The 21076-nt window shown below is 35.7% G+C and overlaps 1 protein-coding gene across 2 annotated transcripts in view; it reads left to right on the top strand.

The window, feature by feature from the left end:
* LOC125646525 (neuroligin-4, Y-linked-like) overlaps positions 1 to 21076 on the top strand; it is a 103804-nt gene that overhangs the window by 19156 nt on the left and 63572 nt on the right. Inside the window, exon 1 of one of the 2 annotated variants that reach the window (XM_048872871.2) lies at positions 5919 to 7279. The exons of the other annotated variant lie outside the window; for it this stretch is intronic. Coding sequence (XP_048728828.2) covers positions 6850 to 7279 — 430 coding nt within the window. The 5' untranslated portion in view covers positions 5919 to 6849. Of the gene's footprint in view, positions 1 to 5918; positions 7280 to 21076 lie in introns of those variants that run through there. 2 annotated transcript variants of the gene reach the window in all.

Raw genomic sequence — 21076 nt, 5'->3', positions numbered from 1 at the left:
TTTATATTCAATATTACTTTACTTATGGCAGTTATATTTAGTCAAGAGTAAGTTGCGATAACTGCGCTTGTCTCCAATAACCTTTCCACAGTGGGGCAACATCAAGTTATACATACATTGTACATGTAAATCTTTTTGAATTGCCTAGATCACGCACTAGTCACTATAGCTGCTGGGAGGTTAAGTTCTGCGGCACTGAGGTCCAGGGTTGAATTTCGGACTGGTCGCAGAAGTGGGTATCCATATGTATGGATATTCCTCTGTGCTTTATGAAAAGGTGAAGATAACCAACAGTGATCAATCTCGTAACTCCCAAAAGGAATGCAAAATTAAGAGTTGGGCAAACACCGACCCTTGAATTAAACGGGTGGGAGCAGGTGCCTAGGAGGAGTAAACATCCCCTTTGACTGGTCAAACCCGCCGTGAGCCCTATATCGTGATCAGGTAACGGAGTTATCCGTAGTCAAAATCAGGGTGCCAAGAACGGCCTAACAATCGGTATGAAACACGTCAGACAGTATTTGACCCAATGATAAGTTGTATTGGCAAACTAGATCGTTATAATGACCTCAGAGTTTGCGAAATATCGACTTTAAACGATACTGTTGAGACTTCTATAACATCATCTTGTTTGTCAGTTGCCTGCGTCGATTTAAACTCTGATCACACGCAGAACAAGCTCTTGCGTATCTAATCAGTTGATAAAAACACCATATGCAGGTAATAATGGAATAGTGCTACATAAATATGGGAATTTGACGACAGAGAAACTGAAGTCATTCCGTTTATCATAAAGTTGAGTTAGTTTGTCGTTAGCATCTATGTTCAATAAAATATTTAAGTTCGAAGCAGATGTGGAAGACTATGGTGTCTTTTTTACGTGTTCACTGAGATATATCGAATCGACATATGAATGAAAATGATTATTGTTAGTAGATAAAACATCGCCGATTTATCTAGTTGAGTTGAAGACCACAGCTAGAGAATTGTTCTTCTCATTTAGGAGCTTTTGAATAAATTATGCCTCATAAGAATATAAAAACAGGTCAGCTTACAATAGAGCACAATTCGTGTCTATGGTAATTCCAACAGACTGTTGGAAGGTCTGATCACCAATTGAGGAACTCCAGCATATTTTTTAAGATCAAATTCAGAGTACTTGTGCGTAGAATCATAGTGGTGTTTAAGAAAGTAATTTTTGAATGGCTGATTACTAGATGATTATGAATATTTAGTTTATTTTCAATATTTTGTCACATACGTCAGTTATATTTCATTTTAAATTAATTGCAATATCCGTGTTTCATAAAATATTTCAAACAAAGTGTGCATCTTGTGTATGAAACTTCAAAATTTTAATTCCCCTTTTCACCAACCGTGTACTTTGGCAACGAGGAGAGAATTCTAACGTCATCGAATTTGTCAACAAGGTCCCACGGCGCAAAGGTCATGCACTGTTAGGTTTGGTTCCGTAGGAAAAGAATTCAACCCCAGATAGGGGCTGAAATGGGTATTCCATGTATAGTGAATTTTTCTGTATTTACCATGAGAGAGAGAGAGAGAGAGAGAGAGAGAGAGAGAGAGAGCCATGGATTTTAGAATTTATGCAAGATTTAAAACCATATTAATCAGAGTAGGTTTTTTACATCACTCATTACACGGTTACATCGGTCACGAACTTCTACACCGATAATATTTGAAATTTAAGGCTCAGTGGCCAAAAAGCGAGACGAGCTAGCTCACCTTTGATTTTGATGTATCTCACATGTTCATTGTGTTCTTTCCATAAGAACCTTACGTCATTAGTAAGTTTTAAGTTATGGCTCTGAAGACCATTCATTTCTCTTTGAGATTCTCTTTTGATATATAGAATGGATTTTAGAGACGCTTCCATTTCAGAGACGCTACCTAGTGAAGAAGTCTAAATCGTACACGATGGGGTAAATATTTTACCAGTTAGTTTTATTGCATAAATCACACTTGCATTCCCGTGGGGTACCGACTAAATGGTGCGATTTTTCGGATGAGACCATAAAAACCGAGGTCCCATGTCACAACAGGTGTGGTACGATAAAGATCCCTTCCTGCTCAGTGGCCATAAGCGCCGAGCATAGTCTAAATTTTGCAGGCCTTCACCGGCAGTAGTGACGTCTCCACGTGAGTGAAATATTTTCGAGAGGGACGTTAAACAAAAAAAAAATCAATCTATCAAACACTTGCATTCAGATTTATGGTAATGTTCATCGATAGATGTTCTAATATTGTAAGTGATTGATTGATGTTTTCCGCCACACTCAACAATTTTTCAGTTATCTGGTGGCGCCCAGTCTTTATTGGCGGAAGAGAGAACCCAGATACAATGTACATGGGAAGAGACCACCGACCTTCCAAAAGTAAACTGGGAAACTTTCTCACTGACTGGTGCGAGTGGGATTCGAACCCGCTTGACCAGAGGTGAGAGGCCGTGATGCTCCAACCAATCGGTCACGGAGGCCCCTAACATTGCAAGTGTAAGAACGAATCCGCCAGTAAAATTCCTGTATTGAAAGTTTTAACTTGCGTGGTGATACTGGTTGTTATTCATTAAATTTAAAATGAAGCTTTCTAAATTAAAATACTCTATTAAAGATTAATCGTTAAAACTTAAAAAGAATATTCTGTAGAACGAGGAAATTCTTTTGTATATTACCAGAATAATTAAAATGCAGCTAGGTATCTGCTAGAAACATGACATTCCTAATTAAATTGTACCCTTTCAAATTACACTATTATAATATATTGCTACATGTACATGTATTAATATCAAAGCTTCCGAGCGTGAATATTTTAGCAGCGATATTTGCATTCTGAACACAGTTTACAGCGTCAATATTGTACTAAACGTCGAACCTAAAAGAGCCACGCATCCGATCCATCACTATTCACGGCCGAGATACCATTCGGACAGAAAAATTTGATTACTGTAGATGACATTTATTACTCCTCTTTTTTGTGTTCAAGCAGTTGTTGCAAGGAAATTATACAATTGTAAATTTCCAAATGGGTGTTTAGAGATAAAATCAGAATAAAAACGTTTTTGTAACTCATCGTCGTAAAATAAAACATTGCCAATAACTTTCCTCAAAATTTGGAGGTACTTTATGTCTCCGGTACGGCTCAGACTCTTGACCTACCACTTATCCAAAACTCCGTAAGACATAGACAGGAAATGGAAGACCATGTACCATTCCCCTGTTTTATGACAAACAAAAAGAATGTCGTATTAAAAATGTCAGAGAAACTTTTTTCAACTGACAACATTTATTTAAACCGGTACATGTCGAAACGTAAACCCATTCTCCCAGCAATGTTAGAAGTGTATTTTTATTAATGGTAAAGTACGTATGTCAGACTGCTCTTAATGTTTAACCACATATTATGGAGACTAAAAAGTTGCTTTAAAACTATGAGAATTTTTTTTTTTTGCAGACGGAAGAGTTTTTATCATGCATTTTCGTTTATCGGATTTTGATAATTTTCTAAAGAGGACAAGAAAATCAATATAGTAAAGCCTGAAGTGTTATTATTTCCTTAGAAATTCTATAGAAATCACTTAATTTATGAGAATTCACTGTCATAATGCAGTTCTTATTCCATCTCCTGATTCTGTCGTAAATTCAGCACAAACACCTAATGTCTTCCACTCTGAGAAATATTGGCACTACGTCACATATTTTACAGAAGTTCTATGTCGCATCTCCTTAACACTTTGGACTTGTAATCACGTGTTTTGCACGAGTTTTCAAAACGTTACTCACAAGGATCCAATCTAATCTGTAAAACGACCGAATTAATCTACTTCAAATTTTCTTAACATCATTTTTGAGGGAATAAACTGTATAGTTAATGGCAAAAAAAACCACGAAACAATGTAACCTGCACGGTCACCATTTTTTGCACGTGTTCGAACTTGTGAATTCAACATAGTACTGCTCATAAATTCATTATATAGAAAGCGCGCCGATCAGGGCGATAAATTTGTATATCAATCCTAATGCCAATTGTATTACCACTAGAGATATTGAATGTAGATACATGTATAAAGGGATCGCAGCTATGTGAAGAAGCATTGTGAATCTTAATCAAACGTCCACAACCAATAAACAATGTGTATGGATTAAGTTCAGAGCGAATGAACGTAAGCAATATATGTTCTGTAGTTATATGTACGATGTGGCATTTTAAAGAATTTAATCAGAACACGGCTATATAAGATTCAAGAAATTGTTATTATTATCAATGCTTGCAGCACAGTTAAAGTCACTAACAACCATAACATAATTGAACAGAACGAGAAATAAATGGTTATTATGACGTCATAAAAAATCCATTGATATAATTATGTTTACAGTCTACGTAATCAATACTGACAACCACGTCTTGTGACCTCCATTCAATGTAAATAGGCCTTGCTGCGCTCAGTGATATTACGTCATGACTGAAATTATGACGTATTATTCTGGTGTGTACTGAGGGGAGGATCAAAGGGTTTACTCTTTTCCAAAATGTGGCATATCCATCCGAGATCAAATATATTTTATCAACAATTATAACTCATGTTTCCTATCGGAATGCCCTAGGAATCTTCCCTATTGCAAGGGCATTCACTCATCAGATTTAGACAAATCTTTGTCCACAATCGTACACCTGTCGAAAACAACGGTATAAGAAATAAAGGGAAAGTACTCCGCTATGAACTGAGTAAGGTGGACCATGCAGCGTGTGTTTAACGCAGTTGTTGTATATCTATAATATACAGTGTATATTGTGACCTTGACCCTTCAATGGAGAGCACCAGCATACTAGGTAGTGTGAGCTACCCAATTCTCATCATGTACCGTGGTAAAAATATTGTTTAAAGTGGGTATTTTTCATATGTAGGCTATTATTTTTAAAGCTTTCAAAACTTGTTTTATGTTTTACGCAGCGTATCATGCTTCGCTATTCTGTTATTGACTTACTTAGAACGGTATAGTAGGTATTGTCACGTGATTTGCTGGTCAGATGATCATCGTGCATTTTCTATTAGAGAAAGTGAGTACTAAAAATATGTATTGTGGTGCAGTATTAAAGGCTCCAAAACAGGTCCTGGACAATTTCTTAGTGGTCATCTTAGCTATACTGCGTTTTATTTTGTGTGAGAAAAGAAATTCACGATTTAATGTAATATTCACTATAAAGCATTATTTTTGCTGCAGTTTAATTTTGGCAATTTTTATTTAAAGAAATAATAAAATGCAAAAAGAAGAAGAGTAAACTATAGTGAATATGATATAACTTTCTCTCTCTTACACAGAGATATATACAACTTTCATCTAAAACTGTATGTAAATGTATCTATAATTAAAACTAGGAGCGGATTGAAAGCTATATCCAGTTGTTGAACGATTTCTTGATTATTCGATGAAACTTTTGATGTGAACTCAAATGGAAATATGTAAGTGTGCATTCAAAGACATGGAGTTTTTCCAGATCCTTAGAAAGCAAGGGACATTTGACTCCTCTACAGAGTCCTGCAGATGTGCAGATGTCAAATGCTGTTCACTCACCAAGAGATTGATTAAACTTCTACATCCCATAATTAACATATTTGTTGAGACTATTCTCCGTCTGTCTTATTTCACAACTGAGAGGGTTTGTGACACTTTCCCCTCCAAAATGAGACTTTTCAGTTGGCCGGCTGTCCCAAAGTGCGACCCGCGACAGTGTACCACTGCAACTTGATTCCTAGTCGTGCATCGATCGTTAGGAAGTTCACAAGAAGATGCTATAAATCAAACTCTAGTTATGAATATCATTATAAGCCTTCTATCTTTGTATTAGTGATGTTTTGAGTACATCGCATTGCTATTTTGGCCGAACTCTTCCCTGTAATCACTCTCTGTCTTGGATATTGCGATTTTGTAGATTCTTTCCGTTGGGACGCCTTCTTTATCTATCTCTATGTTTGACTCGACATTAAGTGTCGAAATGTGGGGAGAGAACAAGAAAAAGAATTGTTTTATTACACGCTGAATTTCTTCGTCGTATTGTTAAGTCGTATTTCTTGGGTTTCAGTCGTAAAGAAAAACATGGTATTTTGTGATCCCCCCTTGTGTTTAGATAATGGAGGTAGTTAATACTTCTCTATATTGATAACCCTCAACCTGAGCCGAACAGTGTATGAAAGTTCAGCATTATTATTTATATATAAGAAGAGTCAAACGTGGCTGGTTGATGGCGTATGTGATTGTTTGAGCGCCGTTCTGCAATGGAAATTAATTTTGTTTGGAATACAGATACATCAAGATGTATATAACGATATTTTCAACTATCATTGGCTGGTTTTATATGTTCGCTCCACCACTACGGAGGCACCGCTATTTGTTCTTTGTGACTTTGGAATTAGATTTTAGGAGTGAAGCATAGATACAAAGAGACACCACTTGAACATGTCGTAAAGATTTCTTGGTGAATTTGGCCACTTAATGAAATTGAGTGTACAAATTGCTGGATAGTGTTAAGTGGCAGGTTATAGTTGTCTGCGAGCGTTAAACTGCCTCTTTCCATCAATACCTGTTCTGATCACCAACGATCAGTTAAACTATATACCGCCATAATATGACAGCGCTTCATTGACAGATTAAACCAATACTTCTAGCGTGCCATTGTATTTGTATAGGGTGCCTTTGCTGGCACCTGGATTAATGGACCCTTCTCCATACCTGTCTCTATTCGGACTAGTTTATCGCACACATTCATGACTTTTCCCGGTAAGACTTCTCGGTCATCGATAATGTAATCATGCAAACACTTTGACGAGATTGGAACATGGATGTTATGTGTTCGGTTGTATTGATAGCGGGATTCGTGATCCTGATAACTCATGATTCTTGCCTTTCGGAAGTTTATGTAAAAGAAATTGGACAACGTATTGTGGAAATCAAACAAGGACAAGTTAGGGGTCGTGTTATAGGGTACCCTAAAGACCCCACTTTCAAACAAGTGGAACAGTTTGCAGGGATAAGGTATGCGTCACTAAGAGGAGGGAAGACACGGTTTATGCCACCAGCCTCTGTGGTCAGAAAGTGGCAATATGTGCATGACGCTTCATACGTCAGTGAGGTGTGTCCCCAAATAAGACAGCCACCCTCCCTCAGATACCCAGAGGGTCATAGAGAACAGATTCGACGAAGGATGTTTCACACAAACTATAGTCAGGAGGACTGTTTGACCCTCAATCTCTATGCTCCAATTCAAGGTATGGTAGCGTATAGCAGATTTTATCAACTACTGTGAAAGTAGCATGAATTTTGCGTTTAATTGTCACTTGCAATATTCGCATTTTACCAGATAACGCTAATAAAAGATGACTTTGCCATTTGTTAAATCGATTATGAAATTTTCAAAGCGTTTCAGAAACTTATCTAAGGAGAAGTGCAACAAAAATCGTTACCAATTCACTTCGTGGTATTGCAGTTATTTCATGATAATCAGATAAAATTATGGCGATCATAGTTTAGAAACTAACACGTAATAATGATGATGAACTGAAAGAGTCGTGTATTGATTAGTGTGGCCCCTAGTAGATTTAATTAGTGTAGTTTTTCTCGTCAAATGACTTCATAAGGTAATTACTTAAGAATGAAGTAACTTCAGCGATCAACTATCTGCTCATTCCTGTGACACTGATAGTAAATATCTTGACGGCGATTCTCTCTGGTCGCTAGGGTGGAAATCAGATCAAACTGTTAAACGTTTCACTAAATGTACTCGTACATGTCCTCCGGTTTAGTCATTACAAATTGATTTATAAGTAAAACGTCAGCTTCGTTAATAATTTGTGGAGTACATATGTTTTTGTGGATAACGGTTTCTGAGTGGGTCCATGTACAATCGCCTAAAATAATGAGTAGTAACGTTAATGCACTATGTACATACATGTACACGAAAGTAGCTAACATGTGTTATTTAGTAACACGAATGGCCTCTCTTGACATTGATCGATATCATCCATCTTTTAAAGAAATTAATTTAATATGCCAAAACAGAAGGATAGGAACCACTATGATTTAACAATTGGGTACACTGAGGGACTCGTATGAAGAATTAGTTGCCATACATTTATAGTTTGAATGATACCTCTCCATGAACGAAAACATATAATTAAACGATAAATTTCCCCTAATTACGAGATCGTTGATAAGCTAAATTGGAGGCAAACGATCAAAGCCTATTACTGACACCACAGTTTAGAATAAGATTTAAAAGATACCAGTGGAGACATGAATTCCGCAACAACTTCGGGTTTTTAACTTTAATGCATATTACCGTTATCTCGTCAAAATCACACCTAATGATACCATCAAGATTTAGAATACCAAAGAAGGTACTAATTTGTAGGAGATAAACGCATCCATGTTTAAGTCTCTTTTGATCGAAAATAGCAAGCACATACGCACGATATTTTTCAAGGCAAATAAAGATAGAAAAAAACCATTATTTGGAAACCATATTCTCTGGAGATCGGTGCGAATATCCACGTGAGTCATTGAATGTTACACCGTTGTTTACACCCAGGTGGTAGCAATAACAAACTGTTGGAGAACTGATATGATACTTGGTCCAATTGCGAACAAAAAACAAGTTATTATTAATCTCCGCTGATGACTGTTTTCATTAAATTCTTCATCAATCTACAGTCTTCAAAATCAATGGCAAGCCATATATCACAGTCGACTTTATCTCAAGTCGTTTAACTTACTTTGGCATTTTTACTGTTTGTAAAAAGAATCCAAATGACAGACTGTTCAATAAATTGGAATTTGCTAGACCCATTGTCTTCCGGAAGAGTCGTCAATTGAATGAAGCTGAACCTCAATCAGATCCACATCGTAATAGTTCCCTATAATGAGCTTGATAACAGTTATAAATATCCCTGTTCAGCTGGGACGTTTATGATACCATAACAAACACTGTTAGTGTATTGGATTAGAGTATATGTTTATCAAATCAGTAATGTAACGTACACTTCACAGTGAATATATTTGAGTATATGGTGTAGAAGGTAATATATTTGAGTATATGGTGTAGAAGGTAATATATTTGAGTATATGGTATAGAAGGTCGACCGTGCAGGTTGTAATGTATAAAGGAACTTGCTGTATACTGTAAGAGGGGTGATCGAAAAGTTCTTGGACCATCGTAATCATAATGTTTGAAGCAAGAGATATTAAGTACTGGTATTGCACGAGTGTTCGTTATATTTTGTTAGTGAAACTGGAATAAAAACCATTGCTAGCATTCATGGCATGCATAATAGGCGCAACTTCAAAATACCCGGTATGGCGTTTCAATCATATCATGCCATCATTTAACAAAATGTTTTTTTTAAAACACACTCAATTAGCTCTATTTGAAAATTCCCTATCAGTTCGTATTTTCAAGTGATTTCAGAAAAAAAAGTAAATATGACGCCGTAGGAGAAACCTATTGTCAAAGTGTCAACATTTCACTCAACGTAAAATAAAATCAATAATTGAGAATATAGGAGGAGTACAAAAGTTGCACTAGTTACTTGTTTTTATACGACATAAACCATCATGGAGGTTGTGAAAACGAGAAGTTGATATGGTTATCCAAATACCCAAGAATCAGGGCGCCTGCTGGCAAATATGTCGTCCTTGGACTCGGATATAGACTGATGCATCATACTAGTACACTGCATGTGAATGCGCCAATAATACTTTTTATAGATCAGATTTACAAAAAATTTAAAATTTCCTTTGTTAATGTCCAAAGAGTGTCTCTTGCAAATAATTGTTAAACATTTCATTTTACGATTCATTGTTCTTACCGGAACCAAAATTGATTTCAATGGAGAATTCATCGAGAGAAGATGTGATGTTAATTTTACGGCGCTAGTCTCAGAACGTTTTGATAACCTGTCTACTAGACCCTGAAATGAAACATTTAAGATAACAAACAGTAAATAAATTATTATGTATTACGAAGTATAATAATAACCTTTATGTGACATGTGTTCCTACATAATCATTTTATATCGGGGAACGAATTTATAGTATGTAAGGTATCATAACTTGTATCCAAACCAAATGAGGACAAACATATTAACAATTGTATATTCATTTTAGGCTTGCTCTTTGTAATTAATCTTATCAGTCATACAGAATAGTGTGCACTGCATTCCCATAGAAACAAATTACATCTTCCTGTTCCCCTTCTTTATGACTACATACTCGCTCTCAGATCTGTCTGTCATCAGCAAACGTGTAAACAAGAACATAATATCCCCTTTTTTCTCTTCTGCTTCGGCATGTGTTGGTCAAGATCGTGATCAGGATTTTCGGAAATATGCGATGATCCGTCATTTTATCACAACGTGTTTCTTTTGTTTTCTTGTTTGCTACTGGCTGAGGCATCTGATATCTTTGAGGTCTAATTGCCCCTGACTTGCAGCACGACGAAAACGAGACAAACGATCGTCGGCCGTTCGATGCCACACGAGAGAAGCATAACCCAAATCATAAAAGAGGAAAGTTTGAGTATCGCCAGTCGATACCAGGTCAGGGAGGTTACGGAATGAGAATGGGGAGTCCGGTGTTTAATCAGAACATCATGTCCATGCTTATTAAATGCAGCTGTAATTAAAATGCAGTGCAGAAGTTGGCTTCGGTGTCTTGGTGAAATGGTTAGAACTATAGCTGTATCTTTGACATGTGCTTATGATGGTCCTCAAAATGGGTGTTATCTCTATAGGTTATTATAAGTATCTTTATTTTGATGATGAGTGGATGCACAACTTTCTGATATACATGTAATTGTAAATCTTAATTTTACAACAAGTGATCCTAATTAAAATGTATGATTCCCCATATTCCATATGAAAAATGGCACAATGATTCACACATGTACAGCGCCATTGCGTATGTGATATTCCAGGTATAATATTACTGGTAGAAAATATGAATCGTTCACTTCTGACATTAGATTACAAGATATGATACGAAATTGGTAATGGATACAGTGCTTTTATCCCATAAGAAATAGAGTTTTGTTATATATAGGGGCCAAGAAAGCCCTTATCATCTAAAGTTCTTTATTCTTATCGTAACTTTAGATGTGGTCCAATTGAAATAGCATAAATGCTGAGCACGTTTTATTTTAATACTGTAATTTGGTGTTTCTTCAATACGAGAATTAAGATTGGTTATAGGACGAAATTGCTTCTTAAAAATGTCAAGTGCTTTGCGAAATAGCTCAACATACAATATCGTATGTTAAAAGGCATTATAATGGAAGAGATAATATCTTTCAAAAATATATTGGTTGGTGTTTAGAGAAGATCACTGATATTGAAATCCATGTTTAAGTAGTTATCCATATCTCAAGTCTGCTAACGACAGTCTCTGTAGACTGATCTTCCGTTATACCATTTTATCTCTTTCTCACCACCCACCAAATGCGCCAAAATAGAAAGTCTTTTTAAGGAAGATCGATGTCATCCTGTGTATAACCCTGTATCGTGTTGTTGCTTTTCAGATGACTCTTGGTACTATAAGGATATTCATCAGTTAAATACTTACTCGTACAGGTGTTTGTTATATTAAATAAAATCTTTTAAGAGTGGATAAGAAAAAAATAATCCGTATACATTTATATTCCCAATCAAAGTATTGGTGTTGAAATAATATTTTACAAGAGAAGATAATTTAAACGCTTTTACAGATACTGTCAATTTACGAAATATTTTACATAAACTCATTCAGCTTAAAATATACAATCGTAGCCGTTCCCTCGGCATTGCTATATACAAGCCGGTAAACAATTTTCATCCTTCTTCACACAGCGAGTTTCTTAAAATCCTTTGCATATGAATGATAAACAATTTTTCAGGCAGTGAACTCGTAGTGAGGACATGGACTGGCTTCAGAGGCCCTAAATCGATTGTAGAGTTCAGCGGTATCACGGACTTCGTCGAGATTCCCTTTTCCGTGAAAATCATTAAATACGATATTTTGAAATCTGTTACTTAAATCAAAGAGTCCTTTTAAGATGCAAATCTGTTATTATATAACTAATCAAATTCGGTATACATAGCAAGACAGGGCCATAAATCTTCTAGTCATCGATTCGGCTTACCACAATGGCTTTTGCTATAGAAATTAATCTCAATGAAGTCTTTATCAGACTTCTTATTTTCAGAAAAAAATACGTAGGGAATACACAGTCTGATCTTTCCTGATGATGTAATTAATTGATGTTTGATAAATGGACAGCTTTCTCTGATGTTTTGTTATGCACAAAGACCACATACAGTGTATATGTAATATAAATAAGTTTCTGATACAAGATACTTAAGGTCAGAGGGGTCACCTCTCGCCGTTTTCTAATATAGCATCTTTAATGTTGAAAAATGCTTCCCACAGGAAAGAGATTGATCTACAATTAGCATTTATGATAACTATGAGAGGTTTCGGAGACATTCTTGGTGATGTGCTTTGATTAAAATGATTCAGTAGTAGCGGTTTCTTGACTGCGTTTTACGACGGAATAGCGAACCATTATAATACCACATCTCAAAGACCGGTAATAGCACGTCCATTATATCTGCAGTATAACCGTGGTAGATCCCTGTAATATCGCACATCTTCATTTTAGATTTGAATATAGTGAACAGGATTGTAAACAATATTGTATATATATAAGATATACTCCTGAAGTATTGAAGAAACTAGCTGAGTATACTTTATCGGCTTTGTGATATATATATATATATTGTAAAATCTATAAAAAAAAAACCCAAAAAACCAAAAAAACAACTCTAAACACTTTATAGAAATATTCCGACCGTGTTACCGGTCTTCTTCGGTTGTAATATATATATATATATATATAATTCTGACGGTCATTTCCTTCTATTCGTACGTTCCGTGGATTTCTCTTGATCATTCAGTCTATTTGAATAGTAGAGGAAAACGTAGAGAAAGTGTCATATAAACTTCTAAAGATAAAATATGAATTATTGAAAATATTATCAAATAATAGTTCTCTGAGCGAGATAATACAACACGTCAAAATATTTAACAGCTTCCACATTCACTTCCGCCTTCCTAAAAGCGGTTATATTATTCAATTATTAAAACAAATCAATGGTACTGTACAGTGTATGTTTACTAAATGTATTTTATGATAAGTACTTGTTTATCGCAGTTTTATTCTTATATACTAATCGTTTGAATTATTACCACTTATTTCAGTTCAGTTTTTAATCGGTTGTCTCTTTTTTCTAACTAATATGGAAGTTTATGCGTACTTACACGTAGGTACACGTGTACGCCTCTGATCTTTGTGTATCGTATACTGGTGGAAAACTCTCAATGTTTAATCGAAATCCATAACATTACAAAGGAGAGGGAGAGAGATTGATAGGTTGGCAGTGCTACCGTTAGGGAAAGCACAGGTACAAATTCACAGTACAATTCACAATCCAGAATATCACCCCATATAATGTATGTATTTCCCCCAATTTTCAAGTGAACGTGCATAAGAATAGGCAAATGTATTTATTTTCAACCAAACTCGGGTGACGGGGGTCTCTCCCCCCTCCCATTATAAGAAGCCCAACATAACTTCTATCAATTAACTGGAGAGGAAACACAACGGAAAGCTTTGTAATGTTTTGTGAATCACCATGGAATAAAATTTTTCATAGATTCCTATTTGATATCAAGGTGGAGATATTTTTAAATTTTATGTAACAACCCCTATATGTGAACCGTTGCCGTATTCTTCATTGAGCAAATCAGAACCAAAATCTCATTGGTCTAATTAACATTTCAGCATTTGCATCTTGTAAATAAATGTAGATTCAAATTTGCTGTATGTTGTCACCCCCCCCCCCTTTCTGTCCTAATCTCAGAGTTTGCTCACGAGTCCCTCGCACCACTTGATATGAAGATCAATTAATTTTTACGTATTTTAACAAACTATTAGTGCTTTTATAATGGACATGATATTAATTGTTTATTCGGCGAATGGTCAATACTACAGACTAACAAAATGTATATCCATATACCAAATGATGGCATATCGGTTTTAATTTCAAGAGGTGTATCAATATCTGTAATGTTAAATTTGATATAGGTTTATCAGAATATGTATAAGCCTATGTAAATCCTGTTAAAGATTTTTATTTTGCAAATAAGCGTACATTAAATCCCAAGGGAACCCACGCTCATGGAATATATTTCGTCATTATTAGCTTATCGATGTTATTAAGTGTGGGAATAAAATATACGTTGAAAAATTGAAATAATTTAAGTTGAATGGAATTGCTTTTGTCATTCATCGATTTCTGATACTAGCGTAGGTAGCAATCATTATCAGTGCTTGTAGATAATGTTTAATGCATGGTAGAATGTTTGAGATAAATACCCCCATCTTATCATCTCACATCATGAAAGAGATGTGAGAAGTAGTTAATCCTTTAATTGTATAAAACGATGTCCATCAAATTAGAATTTATGTCGTGAACATCCTTCAGTAGTTGCTCAGAAACTGTTTCTGTAAAATCCTTTTATTTCGTCGGGTTATAATTGAAAGCCTCCATGGTGAAGGTTTTTTTTTTATTTTTTCGTAAACATTGATACAGCTTAGTACAGTATAAAATTACGTAATGGAGGGTGAAAAAACAATGCATAAATAATGCTACTACTAATCACTGTAAAGTTATAATACAAAGAATATGTTATACACAAGGTAAATTGGAAGAGTAATACACGCACATAATTAACGAACTGTAAGTTTTCCATTTCTAATTTTTGAAAAAGAAAATCTAAACTGCAATAAATATTAAAGACTCTTCATCCCCGATAACCGTTTTTCAAATAAAGTCCACGGATATGCTTATTTTTTAAAACTATCAAGGCAATATTGCTCCCACAAAATCACAGGTTTATACAGCATTTCCACGAATTAAAGGTATATGATGCAAACTAAATCATCGATTCATGAATAGGTATAAACATTGTACATGTATGTCTGCTATCCTACGGCGCCGCATCAAACCTAAGGCTTTTGACACAAGTATTGAATGTCCCCTTGTCATGCGCCCGGAGTTATATATGTAGAAGTCATGAGTCTTTTGGTTGGAGGCCCAGTATCACGGTCTGAGTTAACGCTATAAGTAACCGCGTCACTACTACGACTTTGAACGATCGGCTTAGGTCAAAGTTAGTGGCACTTCACCTACAGATGATGACGTCACTGCAGGAGTTAAGAATTCGCTAAAGGGACTCGACATTAAACTATATACAAGTAAAATCAAAACACACATTATGAAAGGCATATGGTGTTACTGATTTCAATGCAGACCTATTGAGATTATTTAAATTGGAGGATTTTTAAATTGTTCTATATAAACACACATTTTAAGTCACAATTCGTTATTTCTGCAATTTGAAAATATATTTCTAAATTATTCCAGCTTTGATACGAACAAAGCAAGTCTATGAAAGGAATTAATAGATTAGTAGTTTCTTATAATCCTGTTACATGAAATATGTATATTTTTATAACCCTGTGTTCTTGAGTGCATATTGCATTTTTAAAAGTATATGTACTCGAATATAGTTGCATTAGTCGTCACTGCAGTAAATACATTGCATCCGCGTCTATACTGTAGTACATCCTAAATTGAGTACGACGTTGATAAATTATGCAGGTGCGCGATAAAGCCATACGCGACGAGGAATGTATTTCAACTTCCAAAATTGAGTTATGAAGAAGCTATAAAATGACACATAAGATTTATTACACTGCATTTGTTTCACAATGTTCCAGGCTGATAGAACGCAAAGAAATAAGTGATGGCACTTCGAATGTATTGTATTTTAGTGTGCAGTATCTTTAGTCATACAGGCAATGTGCTTTAGAACCTAGATCCCAGTTTCCATTAAAAGACATGTTGCCTCGCTCTCTCGTTTAAATCATAATGTTGTAAACATATTACACAAATTTTATATGATACAACACGTCAGAAAGAACAAATGCATGAATACCATATACAAATATAGTGTTATGATTTATGTATTTAAATTCAAAAATTAGAATTTGTTTGTATTCCTGCGACGTTTTCCCCTCAGCCCATTCTTTCCTCATATGGTTTAGGGTTTGTCTTGCAAATTCTTGACACTTTAGGAATGTCATGTTTTGTGAATTTTACAGAAGATTGCGAACTGTTGAATTTTTTATTACATTATGCATTAAGAGTCCAGCCCAGTTTGCCCCGTTTTATGACTAGATTTACGTACTGAGGTATAGACTACGGGAAAAACATTTTGTTAGGGACACGATTTTCGTGAGATTTTCTACCAGTAACAGGTGGTACACGTTATCAGATTTTAGTACCTAGAACTCATTTTACCATGTACATGTATTATGTATATATCATCTGATATAAAAATTACGATACTTTACTACCTCCTGAAGTTGAAAATGATCACAATACTTCATTGTATCAAACTTAACATTTTAGTTATCTTTAGATACATATGTATGGATAACAACATGCGTTAATACTTTCCGATCTCATGTCAAAATTATGTTCCAAGTCATGGAGTCACTGAAAAAAACCCGTGTATTTGTAAATATATATATATATATATATATATATATATATATATATATATATATATTGAAAATCAGAATGACACATTCCATAAAAAACAATCATTTACTGCTAGCGCTTTCTCCATGTCTACATGGTTCATCAGGCAGTTCAAATATGTATCTACATGGTTCATCCGGCAGTTCGTTATAACTGGTTATTGACGTCATAACAAAGACGTTAATAAACAATTTTTGTATACATATTTGAACTGCCTGATGAACCATGCAGACATGGAGAAAGCGCTAGCAGTAAATGATTGTTTTTTATGGAATGTGTCATTCTGATTTTCAATATTTATTTACAACTGTGCCGAATCAACTTCATATATATATATATATATATATATATATATATATATATATATATATATATATATATATATATGTGTGTGTGTGTGTGTGTGTGTGTGTGTGTGTGTGTGTGTGTGTGTGTATATATATAATGTATTTGTGGTGATTTGATATATAAAGATACATGTATATGAAAGGTGAAGATTAACGAACAGTGATCAATCTCATAATTCCTATGAAAGATACAAAATAGATAGTTGGGCAAACATGGACCGCTGGATATACCAGAGGTGGGATCAGGTGCCTAGGAGGAGCAAGAATCTTCTGTCGACTGGTCACACCCGCCGAGAACCCCAAGTCTTGATCAGGTGAAAGTAGTAATCCACAGTTAAAATCGAGTATGCTCAGAGCGGCTTTACAAGTATTCAACAGGTGTAAACAGAAACTATCGAAGAAGCTAGGATGCATGGGAGAAATCTGAGTACCACTATGTGTTATTGATTTGTAAACTTCGATATCAAGACAACTGAATGCATCAAATTCAATAAATGGTACTTTATAAAGTCAATATTTATTAAACGTTCAGATGCAGATTATGATATTGTGTTACATAATTCTAAAGTATTGAAATAGAAGGACAAAAATCGAAAGTGTTACAAAACATTCGTTTACATCATTTCGTCGATACACCGTATGGGGATCTGGAACATGAATTTACTATCACGACAGAATACACGAATATAAGAAATCGAACTGTCATTGTTGATTGGAAAATAACATATAGAACTACTTAAATTCTAAACATCTAGACTGGTTGTTATATAGTTTATTTCATTGATTGTATAGGAATTAACTTTCAGATAACAAACATACTAATTTGATTTAAGCTATTTTATTTCAATTTTAACGAGAAAGGATTGAACAACAGGCCTAAATGCGTAGGGAAGTTCTCTTTAAGAATGGAAATATCATATTGTCAATTTTAACACTGGCCAATTAACACTGGCATGTACAAACAAACAATAACGTCAGCACACGGTAGAAGTATATTCGATATAGCAGTACTGTTTACAATATAAAAACTACCAGTTGTTATCGTGTCAGTCAAAGTAAACACGGGTGTTCAGTTTTCTGTGAAACTAGTAAAGCATCAGATAGAGTAGAACATGGATTGTGTGAAGACCTTACGTAGGACGGCTGCAGATTCCTTGATTGACATGCCTCTCCGAATATTGAAGTACATCGTACATTACCGTGAAATATAATTCATTTCGAATTACTTTTACTGATGGCCACGGCGAAGCATCGTAAATGCACTTATAGGAAGAGAACGTTCTTCATAAGAATTACAGGAAAACAAAAAACGGTAAATATCTAAACATAATTAAGCTTCCTGATTGCATGGAGCGGACAGCGAGGTAGTCTGAGGATAGAGAAGGTTGTTAAGTAAATCACGCCTGACGTGTAGTAAGGGAACTCATTTCATAACAATGACTGTGAGTGAAACTCCTTAGGTGCCGTGAGAGAGGGCTCATTCAATTAGATACTGCCGCCGAAAGGCGATGCAATTTGTCAAAAATCGTTATTGCTTGGTACTTAAACAGCTAAATAATGAAAAAGCCGAAATCATAAATCTTATCGCAAGTATCAATTTGTTGCCGTAATTGTTCATGTGTGTTGCTGTTTAGTTTGATTTGCCTGATGTTTGCTCTATTCTCGCTTCATTACTAACAAATACCCATCCCTTTAATAGTCAATCCGTATTTTAAATAGTGTAAGAGAAATATATAAATATCACTTTAGAAATGATTGAATAGGAGGGTGGGTGATTATACATGTACAATGTAAATTGGGAAATCGTTTTCTTGGGACAGTCATATATAAATCGCTTTGTCTACCGCCAGTCTACATGTACTATGTACATTTATGCATCAAGCTATTGTATCTGAAGAGTCACATTTCGATTGTCAATCTCGACGCTGCATCAAACCTAAAAAAAAACATTTAGGATAAAATCGATAAAGAACTGTGCTTCCCACCACCGTAAGCGCCATCTCTGATACTTCACACAGCTCGTGACGTTCCTATATATCATCCTATCACACCAATCTATCCTACATCCTATCATTGGGTCAAATGCTGTCTAAAGTGTTTCATAACGATTAATTAGGCCGTTTACCTGACCAAGATATAGATCTCTCGGCGGGTGTGAGCGGTCGACAGGGGATGCTTACTCCTCCTAGGCACCTGATCCCACCTCTGGTATATCCAGGGATCATTGCCTAGGAGGAGTAAGCATTCCATGTCGACTTATCACACCCGCCGTGAGCCCTATATCTTGATCAGGTAAACGAAGTTATCCGTAGTCAAAATCGGTGTGCCAAGAACGGCCTAATAATCGGTATGAAACAAGTCAGACAGCATTTGACAAAAGGATAGGTTGTATTGGCAAACTAGATCGTTATTACGACCACAGAACTTGCGAAATGCTGAATTTAAACGAAACTGTTGAAACCCCTGTACCATGAACTTGTTTGTCAGTAGCTTGCCTCGATTTAAAAACCGACCATACACAGAACAAGCTCTTGCGTATTGAATCAGTTGAGAGATATAAACATGTCTCACACTACATGTATATCGCATTATACATTTCCTACGTGTATATTTCGCGCTACTTGCCATGCACATACTATAACCTATGTCTCATGCTACACTATACGCATATTTCTATGTCTCGGGATAAATGTACATCACATAAATACTATTTTTCATGACTCTCGGTACATGTCCATCACAGGGGATGCTTACTCCTCCTAGGCACCTGATCCCACCTCTGGTGTGTCCAGGGGTCCGTGTTTATCTGATCCCACCTCTGGTGTGTCCAGGGGTCCGTGTTTATCTGATCCCACCTCTGGTGTGTCCAGGGGTCCGTGTTTATCTGATCCCACCTCTGGTGTGTCCAGGGGTCCGTGTTTGCCCAACTATCTATTTTGTATTGCTTGTAGGAGTTATGAGATTGATCACTGTTCGTTATCTTCACCTTGCATGTATAATATTTCCTATGTCTCACATAACATTAATTTATTATACCATTTACTATGCGTCACCTTACATTTATATCATACATGATTTTCATCATATCCTACCCAGTATGTCTCGTTCGTGGATATACCATTACCTATGCCTCACGCTACCATACCATACATTCTATGTCCAACCAGTGGTGGATTTAAGGGGGGGGGGGGGCAGCCGGCACACGTCCTCCTAACATTTTCAAATTTAGGGTAAATCGTGGTGTCTTATTTAGAAAAATGTAAACGACAAAAGAAGCAATAATTTCTTCCACTCTCGGAGATATAAATGACAAAATCTTTTGATTTAATGAATTAATTTTACTTGGAGAACTTATATTTTCCCCCAAACCCCTTAAAATTTGCATCATTTTATTAATTTCACCTTATCAAAAATGATACAAAATAGTAAAAATGACTACATAGGAGACATATTTCAAGCCCTATAAAATCTGCAAAATCCAGGAGCTTCGCCCTCTGGGCCCCCACCAGGGCTTCACCCTTGACCCACTGGGGGGCCTCAGGGCGGCCCCCAGACCCACTGCCTCATAAATATGCGCCCCATAACCGTCATTCCTGGATTCGTCCCAGCTAACTCTACCATGACCCATGTTTCAGTCTACATGCACATCACATATACCTCGTATCATTTCATTTGTCTCAAACTACATGTACCTGTATATCAAGCATATACCATTTCATATGTCTCGTGTGATATATCACGCAGTGGTTAATGTTCCTGTACATCGTACAGTGTACACATACTATTCAATTCGATTCTTTATTCCTTATGCAATACAACATATTGGTTAATATACAGTCATATAACACCCAGCAGGTATGAATATATGTTTAAAAAAATAAAACAAAACATTCGCATCACGCAAGGGATACACATGTACAACTTGCATATGCTTGAAGCTATTTCATTCACAAAATACCTTTCCACCGCAATCACCTTTTATTACACGCTTTGAGACAAAGTATTCTCCGAGTTGAATTCT

Source organism: Ostrea edulis, chromosome 9 (genome assembly GCF_947568905.1).
Source record: "Ostrea edulis chromosome 9, xbOstEdul1.1, whole genome shotgun sequence".
NCBI lineage: Eukaryota > Metazoa > Mollusca > Bivalvia > Ostreida > Ostreidae > Ostrea > Ostrea edulis.
The sequence above is the reverse complement of the archived record's forward strand: the minus strand, read 5'-3'. Positions and strand labels throughout refer to the sequence as shown.